This window comes from Balaenoptera acutorostrata, chromosome 3 (assembly GCF_949987535.1).
Source record: "Balaenoptera acutorostrata chromosome 3, mBalAcu1.1, whole genome shotgun sequence".
Classification (NCBI taxonomy): Eukaryota; Metazoa; Chordata; class Mammalia; order Artiodactyla; family Balaenopteridae; genus Balaenoptera; species Balaenoptera acutorostrata.
Window position 1 is genome coordinate 59,990,013 of NC_080066.1, and position 16,620 is coordinate 60,006,632.

The window sequence follows — 16,620 nt, forward strand, 5'->3', positions numbered from 1 at the left end:
TGCAAGTTAAAAGTCATTTCTCACCCCCGCTGAACACGTGGAGGAGGGGATAGTACTTGCCTCAGCCACAGGACCCAAAATGAGGCCAAGGGATCCCAGACAGGTGAGCAGTGGCCAACCCTCCCTGACAGTGTACCATCATCGGCAGAAGTCAAGGCTGGGCCGGAGCAAGAAGGCCTGCAGTTCTCTGATAGCGCTGCTTTCCACGCCCACGTTCCTGCAGTGGGTGGTGATCCTTGCTACCAGGCACCTACTTAACGGGAGCTGGGCACAGCCGAAGGAAGTCAGGGACCTGTTACTGTACCAGGCAGTGAGGGTCCTGCTGCAGTCTCCAGAACCGCTCTCCCACCCCACCCCCACGCCCACTGCACCACGAGCCTGGTCCAACCTTGGTGGTTCAGAGGGGAGGGGGCACTGCCCACCTTTGGGAGACCTGGGGGACGTCGCTGCTCACATCTAACGGGCGTCACTCCCCACATCTGGGGGACGTCAAGGGTTCCCAGTTGTGGGCAGTTGAGAGACCACCGTCCACAGCTGAGGCCAGCAAAGCACCACTGTACGTATCTGGAAGGGCTTAGGCTCACCTCAGCCTTGAAGATGCCCCGGGGGGCGCCAGCAGCTTCAGGAAATGGCCTCGGGAAATGCGACCCCAGCACGGTAGAGGGCCCCTACCCACTCCAAACCCCTCAAAAACGCAACAATCCGAGGCATGCCTCCGGGCGCATCCCGGACATGACCAAACAGAGGGCGGCCACACCCCCAGGGAGAGGCCGGGTGGGGACGGCGGGGAGCAGCCCTCCCAGTAGGGTTCCCGCCGACGCTGCCCTCCAGGCCACCCCATCTTCGAGCCAGCCGGACCCACGGACCCACGCAAGGGAAAAGGGCCGGCCCCGGGGCGGCGGGGCGGCCGTCGGAAGGCGCCCTCCACTCCGAAGCCGTCTTCCAAGCCCCGCAACATGGCCCGGGGCGGCAGTCAGAACTGGAGTTCCGGGGACTCAGACGGCAGGCCGGAGGAACAGGCGACCGGGTGAGCCGGGGGGTGGCGCCGGGCCGGGGCGTCGGGGGTCCGGGCCGCTAACCCGCCGCAGCGCCCCAGCTCGTCAGCTCCAGGCGCCGCCGGAACCTCCGCGAAGGTTCTGGGCCTTTGTGGCGTCACTGTCTCCTTGTGGAACCTTCCGCCGGCGCCGAATAAAACCCGCCGCGGAGGAGCCGGCGGCTCGAGTGCGGCGGTGCTGGGAGAAGAGGGTAGCCGGGCGCAGGCGGGAGAGAGCCCCGGGGGGCGGCGGCCGGCGGCGGCGGCCGTGACCGTGACGCGCGGGCGGGCGGCGGGGGCGCGCTGACCGTCCTGCCCGCCCCGCTCCGCAGAGAAAAGATGGTGAAGGAGACCCAGTACTATGACATCCTGGGGGTGAAGCCCAGCGCCTCCCCGGAGGAGATCAAGAAGGCCTATCGGAAGCTGGCGCTCAAGTACCACCCGGACAAGAACCCGGATGAGGGCGAGAAGGTGCGGGCCGGGCTCGCGCGGGGCCAGCCGTCAATTATTCAGCCCGGAGCTCGGGGGCTGTGAATTATTGAAGGCGGCGGGGAACCCGAGCCGCGTTTGTTGGAGAGGCGGTCGTCAGGTGCCGCGCACCACGCCGCGGGGCCGGGCCGGGGCCGGGGGTGGTCCGAGGCGGAGGGGGCGCGGCGCGGTCAGTTGGAGGGCGCTTCGCCGAGCCCCAGCCTCGCCGGGCTGGGCATCGGGGCTGGTGCCGGGGCCCGAGGCGCCGGGACCCCTCGTGAGCCCCTGCGCAGCCCATTCATTCCTCCCTTCGCTCCACAAGGGCTCCTCCGAACGCCGGGGAGGGCCGGGACTGAAACGTGGGGGCCCAGTTCTCCTAGGGTTTGCGGGCATTCCTGTCGGAAAGGCAGCCAGCAAGCCGGGAAACTGAGGCACACGCGACCAAAAGAAGTTGTGTACTTGCTGGGGACGACCGGGGTTGAATTATTTTTGTGCTCATATTCCCTGTTGATGCATAAGCCCTAGAGGTGAGTTTCTTTAATCTGAGTTAGTACCTTGGACAAACCCGGTGTCCTTCTTGAGAATGGCCGACTGGATTTGTTCTGTGTGCCTGTCTCCTGCCTGATCAAGGTTGTCAGACATTGAATAATCACCTTTTCTTTATTAAACAGGGACGTGGAGATCTTTAACCCGACACATCATTTTACATGAACATTACAGGTTTTCTGTGACAAATGACCCGCAGTGGATCCTAAGTACCAATAATAATAGGCTGAAAAATGCTCTGCATCTTAGAGGCCTAAATTAAACTTTTTGATCCTGTTCACGGGAAAAGAGTCAACCAGCTTTTTATGCCCAAGGAAGCTCATTACCCACCAGAATAGGTGATTAGAAAGATCAGGCATTGATCCTTGGGAAAGCTTGTTGGCCTTCCCACTCCTCCTTTGACTTGCCATTTTCTTATAAAACTTGGGATATCCTAGATGGCTTTTGGGAGGTGGGGCTTTTGTGGTAGCTGATAGCAATGACACCTGGGCCACTTTTGAAGCCATAGATTACCTGTCTAGCATTTAGACTCGTGGAAACGACTGTAGTATCAAAATACCTGTCTGTGTTAGCTTTTCCAAGCTGGAGAAACCTGCCTAAAGAAGGTTGGCTGGGTGGCAACAGTGATAGGATATTTATATTTAGCCACAGGTGCCGAGTGTCGCTGTCACAAGTTTAAAATGCTTTTCTGGAAGACCATTTGTCTGTTACTCGTGTTCTTTCTCATCTATATTTAGGTGGCTTACTGTAGCTTTTAAAGTCACTGGCTTTCTACGTAGTGTTGGTGATTCATAGATGTGCTCCCTAAATTCATTGTAGGCTGTTTCTGAGAGCAGCCTTTAAGGAGAGCGCACCCAGGCTTCTAATTTCACGTTTCAGAGGCGGCACGTGGGAAAGCCTTCTGACCCTGGTTCAGGTCAGATCTCATGGCACTCTCCAAGAGTAAGTCATGGCTGTGTGCCACTGGAGTGAGTCTGCTCTTGGTGTTCTGAAGCTTTTTTAAAATTAGACTTAACCTGTACTACATTTCTGTAGGTGTTGCCCTGCATATACCTGCCTGAGCAGAGGTGGTTGATTTGTTTTAAACTAATATTTATTTATAGCCAGATACTGAATTAGTGTCACTTGAAGTGTCTGGCGGGTCCCTTTCAGTTTAGAGGTGGGGGGTTCTGTGATGTTCCAGGAATACTTTTCCCTTCCCACCTTCCATGAAGGGGATAAAACCCTTTAATTTAGTTCTCAGCTAAAACTTCTTCCAGCCTCTGACCATAGGCTGAACCACTGGCCTAGTCCTCATCCTAATTTAATTATGATTCCTTGTTTGCTACCTGTATTCCCTAGAAACGAAACGGTTTGAGGAGACTGGGGACACAGTTTATAGAAACTGCTGTAAAGTTCCCTAGAGAGGACTCATGCATTCATTCACTCACTGGATACCTGCTGTTTGGTCCTGCTGTGTGCTGGGCGCACTGTGTAGGCCTTTTCTTTTTTGTGCAAGTTTGTGTGTAGTTCTTATCCACTGTATCTGTTCATAGGTGGAACCTTTTTATTTTTTTCCCCCAAGTTTGTCACTGTATTAATGTCTATTCAAAAACAGACTGAGCCAGTCCGTTCTCCCTTGCTCCAGGGCAACTGAAAAGGCTATTGGGGTGTTGGTCTTTGTTTTGTGGCCTGTTGTCCTGTGTTGCTAAGCATTGGGTGGCTGGTGTTTGTTGTCAGGTGTTCTGTATAGAGTCTCTACTTTTCTGCAGCTGGTTTTCTGAAAGACACACGGGCAGCGGGTCAGTAAGTGAGTCCCTTTCAGGGGCCGTGATGGGGGTATATTCTTGGCTATTAACCCCAGCCAGCTTTTGATATGAGTTTGGTCTTTTGGCCAATTTTACTGTAACTTTTAGTTTGAATAATAGACTTTTAAGTTAAAAAATCATAAAAGAGAGCATAACAGTGCAGAAAATTTCAGAATATTGAGGAAAACCCACCAAGTACACATCACCCTAACTGCTGTCCCTGTGTTTCTTTCCAGGCTTTTTCCAGGGTGATTGTACATGGTCATCCTGGCACATAGGGTTTTTTTTTCCTCACCACTGAATACTTTAAATACTTTTCCCAGTTGCTACATAGTCTCCAAAGCCACTTTTCCAGATGCGTAATAATCTTATTAAAGGAACTGTGGCAAATTATTACAGTCTGAAAGGTGAGCTGGTCAGAGTACTAGTCTCCAACTGTGAGATGGGTGGGGGTCAGGCAGGGACTGAATTAGACTCTGGAGTGCTGAGACCCACCCCTACCCCCAGGGTAGTGGGAGCCCCACCCCTTTGTGAGGTGTGGCCTCTGGTTGAATGCCCCAAGTGACAGGGCATTCCTTTTCCTTTTTAGATTAATCATCCATTCTGTTAAGTGCAAGAGTCTTTCAACTATCCAGAGTGTTTCTAGTGGACATTCTCTTGAAGCATGTTTACCTAGTACAGAGACTCCCTGGGGGCAGCCTGGCCTGGTTGCTTTCGGATCTTCCCTACCGGGCACCTAATCCCTACACCTTACTTTCCTTCTGTGGAAAGGAGTAGTGGTGAATGATACCTACTTCTTTACAGAAATGGTGGGAAAATCAACGTACCAAAAAACCTAACTACCTTGAGTATGATTCTGATGTCTCTAAGACAGTTTTTTAAATTACCCAGTTGTTAGCTATTATTTATTAGCTATCATTTATTATTTATTAGCTACTTATTAGATCTCTATCAGGGATCTGTAGTACAAGAGAAAACCTAGTGTCTGTCAGTTTCCATATTTGTATATTCAAAGCACTTTTTTTTTCTGTATGTTCTGTATTTTTTTTTTTTTTCTTCCTAAACCATTCCCCTGGAGGGTGAAGACCGTATCTCACTTATTCATTTCTCAATTCCCAGAATTGAGCCATTCATATAACAAGTATTTACAAGGTACCTTCTACATGCCAGACAGTGTTCTAGGTTTGGGGATATAGCAGTGGACAAAGCTGACCTAACTACCTGTCCTCATGGAGCTGACACTGCAGTGGGGACACCATCCCAGCAGTAAGTGCCCTGGTTTTGGGGAACAACAAGGAGGCCAACAGCGCAGGAGCAGAATTGCAGGGAGCTGGAGGCAAAGGTGTCATTTTGGGCTTGTAGACCAGAATAAGAACTGGCTTTTACTCCAAGTGAGCCGGGCCCCTTGGAGGGCTTGGGGCAGAGGACTGACGTGATTAGCTGGCAAGTTCTGGCTGCTGTGCGGAGAACAGACTGAAAGCTGAGGTGAAGGCGGAGGATGGGAGTCCAGTGAGGAGGTTACTGGGCTCTCCAGGCCAAAGAGTGTGTCCTCTGCCAGGGTGGGCGTGGTGGTGGTAGTGGTGAGAAGGGATGGATTTTGGATATTTTATATAGTGTTTTGATTTTATGTTAAAAACTTCCATATATCTGCAGAAAAGGTGAGAGTGGTACAACGAACACCTGCCTTTCTTTCGCCTACCTTCACTGATTATAAATAGGTCACCACATTTGCTTTCCCTATATTATTATTATTTGCTAAAGCTTTTGAGAGTAAGTTGCATACATCATAACCTTTCAGCCCTAAATGTTTATCCTTGGGAAAACAACATCCTTGTACATAACCACAGTACATTTATCAAATTTAAGAAGTTTAACATTGAGAAAAAAATTCCCATTTTTCCAGTTGTTCCAATGTCCTTTGTAGCAATTTTTTCCCCAGTGCAAGATCCAGTCCAGGATCCAATCCAGGGTCACACACTGCATTTAGTTTTCCTGTCTTTTAGTTTTGCAGAATATACTTCTATTTGGGTTTTCTGATTCTTTTCTTACAGTTGGATTCCAGGATACATTTTTGGCAGGCATGTGACACATGGAATGTTCTGACTTAGGGTACTGGAGATAGACATTTGAAGGTAGCACCAGAAGGATTTGTTGACAGATGAGATGTGAGGGAGAGGAAATGAGGTTTTGGAATTGCTAATAAGTGAGCTGTGGGGGAGACTATGGGAGGGGCAGGACTTTGGGGGGGAGATCAGGACAGATTCGTGCACAGTGTCTGCAGCCTGCATGCGGATGGATGCTCACAGGATGTCTGTAGTTGAATTTTATGCTAGTAACCTAGGAAAGCAGCCCTCCTGAGCTGGAAAGCAGCCCTCATGGGCTTTATCCAGTTGTAGGTTAAGCCCTGGCCTGGTCTCACTACATCTTAGCTCCACTCTACTTCTTCCTGTCTGGTGCAGCCTGAGGAGGAAGAAACTCCTTCTTACTGCTCTGCATCCTTATTCTCTGCAGTGGCCCTGCCTCTCATCCCTTAGTAATGTTTGCCCTATGTATCCCACTCTACAAAGGGATTAAATGGAAAAGTCAGGTTTCAGATAACATATAGACCTGCTAGTTTGGGGGGTTGGGTGTAGAATCCCTCTGTCATTGCATTTATGTGGTGGGTTTGCATCATGAACAACTCAAACCTTCTCTTTTTAATCTCTCTTTTTTTCTTTTGAAGTTTAAGCTCATATCCCAGGCATATGAAGTGCTTTCAGATCCAAAGAAAAGGGACATTTATGACCAGGGCGGCGAACAGGCAATTAAGGAAGGAGGCGCAGGCAGCCCCAGCTTCTCTTCCCCCATGGACATCTTTGACATGTTCTTTGGTGGCGGAGGACGGATGGCTAGAGAGAGAAGAGGTAACTGCTTTGAAAGACGTTAAGCAGTTTTATAGTTTCCAAATTGTTCGTGTTGCTGGAATCAGGACGGATCATGCCTTAAAAGGGTGTAGTTGTCATGTTTGGGGATCATTAGCTTTAGTTCTTCGCTTGTTTAGTCTACCTGGAATCTCTTAGTGCCTTTAGCAATTAATTGCCTGACACCTTCCCAACACCACATATAAAGGAGCAAATGGGGAATTCCCTGGTGATCCAGGGGTTAGGACTCGGTGCTTTCACTGCTGGGGCCTGTGTTCAGTCCCTGGTCAGGGAACTAAGATCCTGCAAATGGTGTGCCCCCCACCCCCCAAAAAGAGCAAATGGTGGTGAGGAGAAAGGAGGAAGTTCAAGTTCATCTTGCCCTCTTTTTCTCTTTTGTTGGGGTCAGGTTCCATTTATGTTCCTAAGGGACATAAATGGCACCTCCTGTGGTTATTAGTGATACCTCTGCCGAGAGTGCTCTTCTCCCCTCCTGCACGCTTCCTCCCATGCCTCCTGACTTGGGCCAGGGCCCGCGGGCTCTATTTCTGGCTGGTGCTCTGCCATGTGCAGTGTGGCCTCATTTTCTCAGCCTGCTCAGGAGATTTTCTAGGTAACAAAATTTACCCCTTGATGTTTGAACATCTTTGTAAAAGAAGCTACTTTGCCTCTCTCTTCAGAATGCATTAGGACTAGCAGCTTCGTCCCCAGAGGTGAATTGAGGGACTTAGCTCTTGGTGAAATGGCCCCAGGCCCCTGTTTTTGAGTTCTGGGTTTGTTCTTCCTAATTTTTCTACCTCTTACCTCCTGCCAGGCTCTGGACTGTCACCTCCAGTCTCTGGAGGTGTCTCTAATAGCCCCCTTCCCCTGTCCTGCTTACGGTTGATACTCTGCTTTGGACCTCAAAACCAGATAGATAACCAAGCTTATTAAAATCCTGGGTGAAATCAAAATAAGCTCTGCATTGAGGTTTAAGAAGGGTGGTTTGAGGTCAACAAGAGGCCCCTGGATAAATAAGGCTCTACTTGTTCCCACATTATAATTGACTTTGAGCTTTGAAAAGCTTGGCTGTCAATTCTGTGAATACAGTGTGCTGAAAATCACAAAGTGTTTATTAGGGAAAAATCCTTACCCTGTTTTCTGGGTATGTTGCCTGCTCATATAATTGACAGTGTGGATGTGATTAAAATCTTGGGTATCTTCTTGCCTAGCTCTCTCACTGTCTTGAGATGAACAACTTCACGCCCTTAATTAAGTCATCTCTCACAGTTGACAGCCAATAAACAAGGACAGCATCTCAGTGACCTCGAGAGCCCTATGGGCAGCAGAGAGGGACCTGATGCTGTGGGTCCTGACAGGCTGGCATGGTGCCAGAGCAGACAGACTCCCACCCTGAAGATGAAAGGCCCACTGTCCTGGATGCACAGACAAGATTTCCACAGATGAAAGAGTTCCCACTTGGCCACAAGACATAGAAGGGCTCAAAAAGTAAAGGACGTTATGTTCAAGGAAGAGTTTCAGTTAAAGGTCCAGAGACTGACTTCGTGTATCATCTATAAGGAAAAGGGCTCCTTTCATGGGGAGAACCTAGTTAACCAATCTCATTGGTTAACATTGCCTTGGGTTTCCTCACTGATCTCTCATTCTCAGATTTGTTTTAGAAAATAAAGATGAAAGTCTTTGTTGACATCTATAAATGATTGAATAATTAGCTCATAGCTAGAAAGGGTATTAGTTCTCATACTGGCAAAGGGCCAGAAGGATGGGCCAGATGTAACAGAAGCAAGCATTGCTTCCCACAGGGAAGGGAATGAATGACACAGGCATACTTTGAGACTTCATACAACTAAAGGTCATATGGGTAGTATTTAATACAGTGGTATATTTAATACAGTATTACTAATTGGTCTTTGTTTTTCCCTCGGTAAGGCAAGAATGTTGTACATCAGTTGTCTGTAACTCTTGAAGATTTATATAATGGAGTCACAAAGAAATTGGCTCTCGAGAAAAATGTAATTTGTGAGAAATGTGAAGGTAAGAATTAATGTCTGAATGAGTCTCATAGTTCTGGTCCCTTAGATCTGGAAACAATTCTTACTGTTTTACAATTCAGAGAAAAATAATTTATCTTTTTAAATGTGAAGGTCAGAGATTGCAAACAGGTAGCCTGAGGGCCAAATCCATTTCATTTGGCCCTGTACATTTTTTATTTGGACTGCACATTTATTTAGTATGTTGACAGTTATTTTAAAAATATAAAAATCAAGAATGGTTCACTCAACCTAGGGGTCAGCAGACTTTTGCTGGAAAGGGCCAGATGATAGGTACTTCTGGGCTTCGTGAGCCATGCAGTCCCTGCCGTAACTATTCAACTCTTATTGCAAAAGGAGCCATAGACAGTAAACAAGCAGATGACATAGCTGTCTTCCAATAAAGCTTTATTTACAAAACCAGGCAGCTGGCCATTGCTGTCCTTGAGTTAAATGTAAATGTAATTAACGTAATTTTTTAAAATCTGATTTTTCAAGAAAAGTCAGATCTGGTGACTTGGTCACACACTGTCCCACAGAGAAGTGGCTGGGCTGGATAGCCACCCTTGTGGACAGGGCTGTTTTCTCCAGTCTCCACTGGTCACACGTAGGCATGGGTGTTCTTCCACCCTGGGGTGGAAGAAAACACATTTGGTGAAGTTAAAGCAATGAATTTGTCTTGGTATAGCCAAAACCACAAATGTTTGTGCTTACATGTTAACATCTGGATATTGTCTGCTTGGCTAGAATCATCCAGACTCTTCCACATGGCTTTTCATGATTGTAAATAGTCAGAATTCAAACCCCAGTGTCCAATTTTGTGGCTCATTATCCTTCTGTGGTGGCACCCAGCAGAGTTGCTTCTAAGGGACGAGCACAGCCTTGTTCCTGTCTCCCCACAGGCGTTGGTGGGAAGAAGGGATCTGTGGAGAAGTGCCCAGTGTGCAAGGGGCGAGGGATGCAGATTCACATCCAGCAGATCGGGCCGGGCATGGTGCAGCAGATCCAGACCGTGTGCATCGAGTGCAAGGGCCAGGGCGAGCGCATCAACCCCAAGGACCGCTGTGAAAGCTGCAGTGGTGCCAAGGTCATCCGAGAGAAGAAGAGTATCGAGGTGCACGTGGAGAAAGGTGAGGCTGCGCAGCACTGGCGCCCCACGCTGGTGGACATGCATCTCAGGTGCTGATTGTGGGGCACAAGGGTTAGGTGTCGGGGAAATGAGACACAGCACAACTGGTATTTAAATGCCGTTAGAGTGTGCCGTCAGTTCTTCCAATTCCCAGGGCATCTTCCATGGACCCTCCCTGGCTTTGTTTCCATCCGTGTCACCTGCCAAAGTTTTCTTGCTTACAAGACCTCTTTGTAAGGTTTTCCAATGCCCTGGAAGTCACTTAACCTTGATTTTGGTTAATTGCCCTCTCTTGCCCTTCTCAAACCATTACTTTAGAGTCACTGGGAGTGTTATTCCTAATGGCTTTTGTCGCTCATTGGCCGTAAAAGCTTATCTAAGTCTTCGTAGCTGGATGTCCCTTTTCTCCACACATTTCCCCTCTGTTGTAGCAGATTCTCCCAAATCTAGCACCTTCCTCCTGCTGTTCATTTTGCCTGGGGCCATCATTTTAGGGTCTTTTTCCCTCTTAGTTGTTCCCCCTGATCATTCTGTGGCTTCCTAACCCAGCAAATGTATTTAGGTGAGAGACCAAAGTACACAAATCAACACCCAACCAGCACACATGTTGAGGGACTTGACACTGTGCCTGTGTGCACAGAGACTTATCAGAAGGCCCCCAGAGCCCAGTGCTGCTTGTGCGTCAAGAAGCAGGCGGTGACCTGCTCACAGTGCGCTGTCAGCTGTGGCATCGCACGGCCAGGAGGGCGGGGGCTGCGCGGTGAACTTGCGATGTGGCGGCCTTGTTTCCCACTCTCCCTGCTGCACGCTTGGCTGAGGACCCTCGTTATGCCGAGGGGAGTGAGGCCTCTTGGTCAGTGGTAATCCCAGCCCCAGGCCTGCACGAGGTTGGGAGGTTAGATGAATAAAGAACCCCCAAAGGGCTCTCTGTGAGCCTTCTTCAAAAGCTTTGTGGGAAGTACGGTTTTTAAGAGAAATGGCTAATCAGAAAGGGATGATGTTTCATAGGTATGAAAGATGGGCAAAAGATACTGTTTCATGGAGAAGGAGATCAGGAGCCTGAGCTGGAGCCTGGTGATGTCATAATTGTGCTTGATCAGAAGGATCATAGTGTCTTTCAGAGACGAGGCCATGACTTGATCATGAAAATGAAAATTCAGCTTTCTGAAGCCCTTTGTGGCTTCAAGAAGATGATAAAAACACTGGATGATCGAGTCCTTATTATTACATCCAAATCAGGTAATGTTTCAAATGTGTTTCGTTGCAGTTCTTCTGTATGTTTGGCATAATGATGCTGGCAGCTTAGCCTGGTTTCACATTCAAGGCTGACTTCTGTTGCACAAGTTAGTGTGACTTGATTTTCTCTAAATTTAAAGTCATCACTAGGGACTTTTGAGAATTTTATGAATTTCTTTTATAGTTTCCACGAAAAAAATTCAGTTTTGGGGAAAGAGGAATCTTGGGGATCTAAATTTCTACCTGGAACCTGCCAATTTAACTTACATTTTTAAAAAAATTAACCTTTGTATAATAAAACACAGCTGATAATAGATGGTGTTTTTCTATCAAATGGTGATCTGTGCTGATTCATCCATGTTTCTCTAGCCTCTGTGTTGTCGATTACATGAGAGACATTTTAAAATAGAATTTTCCTGAAAAAAAAAGACATCGTCTGCCAGCTTATCCTTGGCGGCTTCTAGAGAACTGCCCATCTGCACACAGGCACAGGAGCTTGAGGGAGCTGCCTCTGGACCCAAAGGGTTCTCAAAGGCCTGAGAGCTCAGCCTGCCAGCACGTGTGTAGATGCCAGGCTCCCAGGAGGGCTAGTGTTCACTGCAGCTGAGTCCATGTGGGCCCCAGAGCACCTGCCTGGAAGGGGCTGTGAGGAGGCCCGGCAAATTGGAGAAGGGAGAGAGGCCAGGCTGGGGCCCTCAACTTGAAGCTGCCTCCGAATAGCACTTCAGGTCAGTTGTCCATGTCAAAGAATGTCTGGACAGGTGCGGTGGTGGCTGAGCCACCCAGACATCCGTGACCCCATCACTGGCCGTGAGCAGTGCCGCTCTGGTCCCCTCGCTGGCCACAGGGTTAGGGAGTGACTTCTCCTGTGGGTATCTGAGGTTTAGGCTAGAGGGGTAGGCTCAGAGCTGGGGTGGGAGGTAACCAGCCAATAACGCTGTCCGAGGGCAGTGTAATTAAGACCCTGAAGTCCAGTGGAGTGAGCCACCTTGCCTCCCCAGCCTCCATCCAGGGCTTTCCTGCCTCTGTGTCCATTTCTCTCTTCCCCTTTCTGGCCTGTTCTCTTTCTCTGCCACTTTCCTCTTTGGCTTTTTCTGTTTCCTCTTTTCTGGGTATAAGTGAAATGGAATTATATATCCAAGTCTTGATCAGAGGTTTGTTTTGGGTTTTTTTGCTTTTGTTTTTTACTTTTTATTTGGAAACAATTTCAAACTAACAAAAAGTTGTAAAAATAAAAACAGTATGAAGACCACACATACATGATTTGCCTATTGTTAAAATTTTACCCTGTTTGATTTTTCATTTCTGTGTTTGTATATAGATATACTTAAGGATTGGGGAAAAGCACTGCAGTATAATGAAAATATGCATGAAAATTTTAAAGACAGCACCTTCCTTTAGATTCCATTCTGTAAGCCTCCCAAGGTACCCAATTCCTCCCCTCACTTCTGTAGGAAAGTTTGGGGATCATAGTTCACACAAAGCCCTAGGCCACAGGCTGTGAGTGGGTGTGTGCCCAAGACCCCTGGTATCATGTCCAAGACCCCCTAACATTGTCTCAGACCTGATTCCAGCCCTTCGGGGAGCATGAGCTGGGCAGCATCTTTGGGGTGCTGTGTAACTTCTTTGCGAAAGCTCGTCCTTGGCCGAGCTCCCTGGAGCAGGGGCCCCTGCCATGGGATTGGAGCCCAGTGTTCCTTGCTGCCTCCCAGCTGATCCCAGCCACAGGGAAACTGGGAGCCAAGGACGCAAGACAGGAAGTGAGCCCCAGAGGGAAGGAAGTCGTAAACCCCAAGAAACCCATTTCCTTGCTTAGTTATAAGGAAGGGCAGGGTGTCCAGAAAACCTTCTGCTGGAGATTTCTCTTGTGCTTTTTCTTTTTGCTCATTTATCTGTTTTTGAGTCCTTTTCTTTCACCTCTTCTTTTCTTGTTTTGGCTTATTTCTCTTTCCTTCATTTCTTCTTCTCTCTTCTGCTACTGAAGTGCCTTCCTCGCCAGAGGCCTTTAGGCTGTCTTGAGCATGGCTGAGAATCAGGAGATTAAAGAAAAAAGTGCCTTAAGAGTTTCACCAGGGTGTGATCCCCCTGACTGAAGGCAGATATGTACCTCACGGAAGAGCTGACTCACCATCTCTTTCCTTCTCTTACACGTGGTTGTCCACGCTTGGTCCCACGGTTTCCCTGCCCCCCAGTGAGTTAGAAGCAGAAGCCCGAGGAGTTGTGCTGAGAGCAACAAGAAGTGTGACACCTGACAGGAACAAAGAGACAGAAAAGCTATTAAAAACAAAACAAAGGCCATAACAAGCCCAGCAGCCTGGGGCCCTTTAGCTAATGGGCTCCTCCTGCAGTCAGCAGCTCTGAGGGCCACATGTGAGTCACAGCCCTGCACTGAATGACCCCCAAGGAGAGAGTCCTCCACACCCTTTATTTTAAAAGCTCCCATGAGATACTTTAAAAGATTTCCTCTTGAGAGAGTTCATCCAGGGGAGTGGGACGCCGAATAAATGTTTGGGCTCCCCCCAACCATTTTTTCTGAACATTTCTTTCTTTGTCCATTTTCATTACTGAGCTGAAGAGCATACTTTTTAAAGAGACCCTTTTATCCCTTTTCTTTTCATGTTTGGAAGGAAATGATATTTTTAGATTTGGGGGCGAACCAAGAGCTCTGGGGGGACTAAACTCCCATGATGCCTTTTGAAAAAGTGTAGAATGTAAGATCCAGCAAGTGCAAGGCAGACCAGCTCCAGCCCACCAGCTCATGGAGACTGCCTGTGGCCGGAGCCACCTTGTGAGCCCCCCACCCAGAAGGCTGGCTCTCCTGCCAGGTGGGATCTGGCTGGACTCTTGAGGCCATTCCTGCTCCAAGCTCTGCTGGAGTCTGAGGAGCAGACTCCCCTCCCACTCATGGGAAGGTTGCAGTGACAGCCTGACGCAAGAGGCAGGCTGACAGCTATCAGCCCTGTTTACCCAGACTGAGTGTTGATTCCCAGTTCACTTTTTTAAACCAGCCTTATGATGGAGGCTTCAGCCCGCTCCTCCTTCGATACACTGCAGGAGCCCAGTGCGTGGGTCACAGAGGGTTCCGCTCCCGCCCCCCTCCCTCTCATCCCCCTCACCCAGCCGGCTCCTCTGACAGGCATCATTCTGGTCGGGACCAGCTTTTTAGTCAGATGCCCCACGACCCCTGCCTTTGCCTGCTGCTGTCGGGGTGATAGTGTCTGCCCCAGGCTCTCCCAACAGGGGGACTGACCTCTCCCGGCTGCCCTCCATCTTCCTGTTTCATAAGTAAACCTTCTCTGCGGCAGGTGAGGTGGTAAAGCACGGGGACCTGAAATGTGTGCCTAACGAAGGAATGCCAATCTACAAAGCACCCCTGGAGAAAGGGACGCTGATCATACAGTTTTTAGTAAGTGCATGTGTTTTATTCTCATGGGACATATAATTAAATGCCTTAATTGGGGAGGGAAGAAACAACTGCTCTTTCCCACCTCACCCTTTACAGGTTACTTTTCCTGAAAAACACTGGCTGTCTCAAGACAAGCTTCCCCAGCTGGAAGCTCTGCTCCCTCCTCGACAGAAAGTCAGGATTACAGATGACATGGATCAGGTGGAGCTGAAGGAGTTCAGTCCCAATGAGCAGAACTGGCGCCAGCACAGGGAGGCCTACGAGGAGGATGACGACGGGCCCCGGGCCGGAGTGCAGTGCCAGACGGCGTGATGCGGCCCGGTGCAGCGTGGCCCGGCGGGACTAGCACATGATGAATGTAAAGTTGGCACAATGAAAATGGCGTCGCTTTAATGGCCTCGTGTTTGGGGTGTCCTGTGTATGTGTTCAGCATTCTCAACTGCTGAGTGTCTTTTTGGTTTTTCTTTTGTTTTTCTTTTGGTTGTAACGTAAGTTATCGGTTTATATGTGTAAATCACTCTAGTCTGCATATGGAATCTGTTTATTTACATTTTCAGGATATTTTTGAGATGCCAGTGACCGCACTGACACTTTGTGCTTCTAGAGGCTTTGCCATAATTCAGTTCCACCAATAAAGCACAGCCCAGACAACAGCACTCAGCCCCCTAGCAAACCTCCAGGCATGAAGTGGGCGACCTGGCCCAAGTCTAGCTCTGCGGTTTCTTTCCCTCCCCACCTCCCTCATAATGGCAGAGTTACTGAGGGCATGATCTCAGGGCTGCTCATGTGACATTTCTGAATCTAGATTCTAGATGCTTCTCCTCAAGAATAAAAGCACATCTGTGGGTTGGGCTTGGCTGCAGTGCCTGGTTCACGCTGAGTGGCCTGCAGGGCCAACTTGGTTCCTACCTGTGTCCTGTGCCCTTGAATGCTTGGAATGGGGTGTGAGTGTGTCTGATCCTCTCTCTTGGAAGCTTCCTGAACCTTCCAGGCCTTGCGGTGAGGACAAACCAGGGTTTTAAATGAAACGCTGATAAAACTGTTTGCCTGCGCCCCCCGCACCTTGTTTTTTGTTGTTTGATTTTCTGTTGACAGCCTTTGCAGTGCTCTCCCACCAAAGTGCTCACTTGTAAAGATAACGAAACCATCCATGTCCGCAGCAGCCTCAGTGCAACGGAATCCACGGGAGATGCTGGTGGTTCAGCCCCGTGGCACAGCCAGCTTCCCTGTCTGACCAGTGATCCTGGATGACTTGAGGGTCTGGAAAGGCAGAGGACATCTAAGTGTTTTCCACCTCATTCTCCCAGATTGAACTCCCTTCCAAAGGATGGTTCCTCTCCTTGCACAGCCATATCACAAAGGGCTTCCTGCTCAAGGGATAATGTTTTAGTGAGAACTGAAGTTCTACTCTGGACCGCAGTCTGTCTGGACTACCACTGTAAATGATAACTTGTTGGGAGGGATATTATTCATTAACTCCTGGCAGGTAGACTACAATTTAAATTTAGGGTTACCTCAACCTTTAGCCATTACTGCTCCTTTCCTTCCCACAACAGTCATGAAGAAAAACTCCTGCCTTCTAAGCTGCTGGGTTAAAGCAGAGGCTACTTTTCAGATCCACCCTTTTTGGGTATACAGTATCTGAGAGTTTGACTCAGACCAGGGACCTCCCCAGGAGGGCCAAAGGGTAGACGAGACCCATGGCAGGTAGGTCCAGCGGATGGACCAGGCTCCAGCTGGCTAGTGGGTGGGCATAATTTGCTCAAAATAGGTATAGAAAGAGCCCACCTGTCCCACTTTGACCATCAGTCAGGAAAGACATAAAACCTATTCTTCCAACTAAGCCTATATGAAAATCAATTGACAAATGGACCACAACTCCAGGGTGTTCTGTTTCTGTGCTGTGACTTCCTAATAAATTATTGCTAGAAAACTGTCTAGTTGATGATGAGGCAAAATTACATTCAGCTCCTTGTCATGTAAAGAATTTGGAGGGTGTTGCTTAAAATTTATTCCACCTGTATATTTGTCACTTTAAAATTAAAATTGAGCTGGTATGAGAGACAGATGGTTTTGTTTTTTTTT

At 48.7% G+C, this 16,620-nt stretch overlaps 1 protein-coding gene across 3 annotated transcripts; it reads left to right on the top strand.

The window, feature by feature from the left end:
• The first annotated feature begins 582 nt into the window (after nucleotides 1–582).
• Nucleotides 583–16,597, top strand: DNAJA4 (DnaJ heat shock protein family (Hsp40) member A4). Of its 3 annotated transcripts, XM_057542306.1 has the most exons (8): nucleotides 822–1,027; nucleotides 1,366–1,504; nucleotides 6,557–6,737; nucleotides 8,664–8,768; nucleotides 9,667–9,894; nucleotides 10,902–11,132; nucleotides 14,435–14,535; nucleotides 14,632–16,597. In XM_057542306.1, the coding sequence occupies exons 1-8, from the start codon at nucleotides 957–959 to the stop codon at nucleotides 14,845–14,847; spliced, it is 1,272 nt and encodes a 423-aa protein (XP_057398289.1). In that variant the 5' UTR covers nucleotides 822–956; the 3' UTR covers nucleotides 14,848–16,597. The 3 variants fall into 3 exon arrangements, with proteins under 3 accessions (XP_057398288.1, XP_057398289.1, XP_057398290.1); XM_057542305.1 differs by lacking the exons at nucleotides 1,366–1,504; nucleotides 6,557–6,737 and having other exon boundaries at nucleotides 583–1,027; XM_057542307.1 differs by lacking the exons at nucleotides 822–1,027; nucleotides 6,557–6,737 and having other exon boundaries at nucleotides 1,380–1,504.
• Nucleotides 16,598–16,620: the final 23 nt, after the last annotated feature.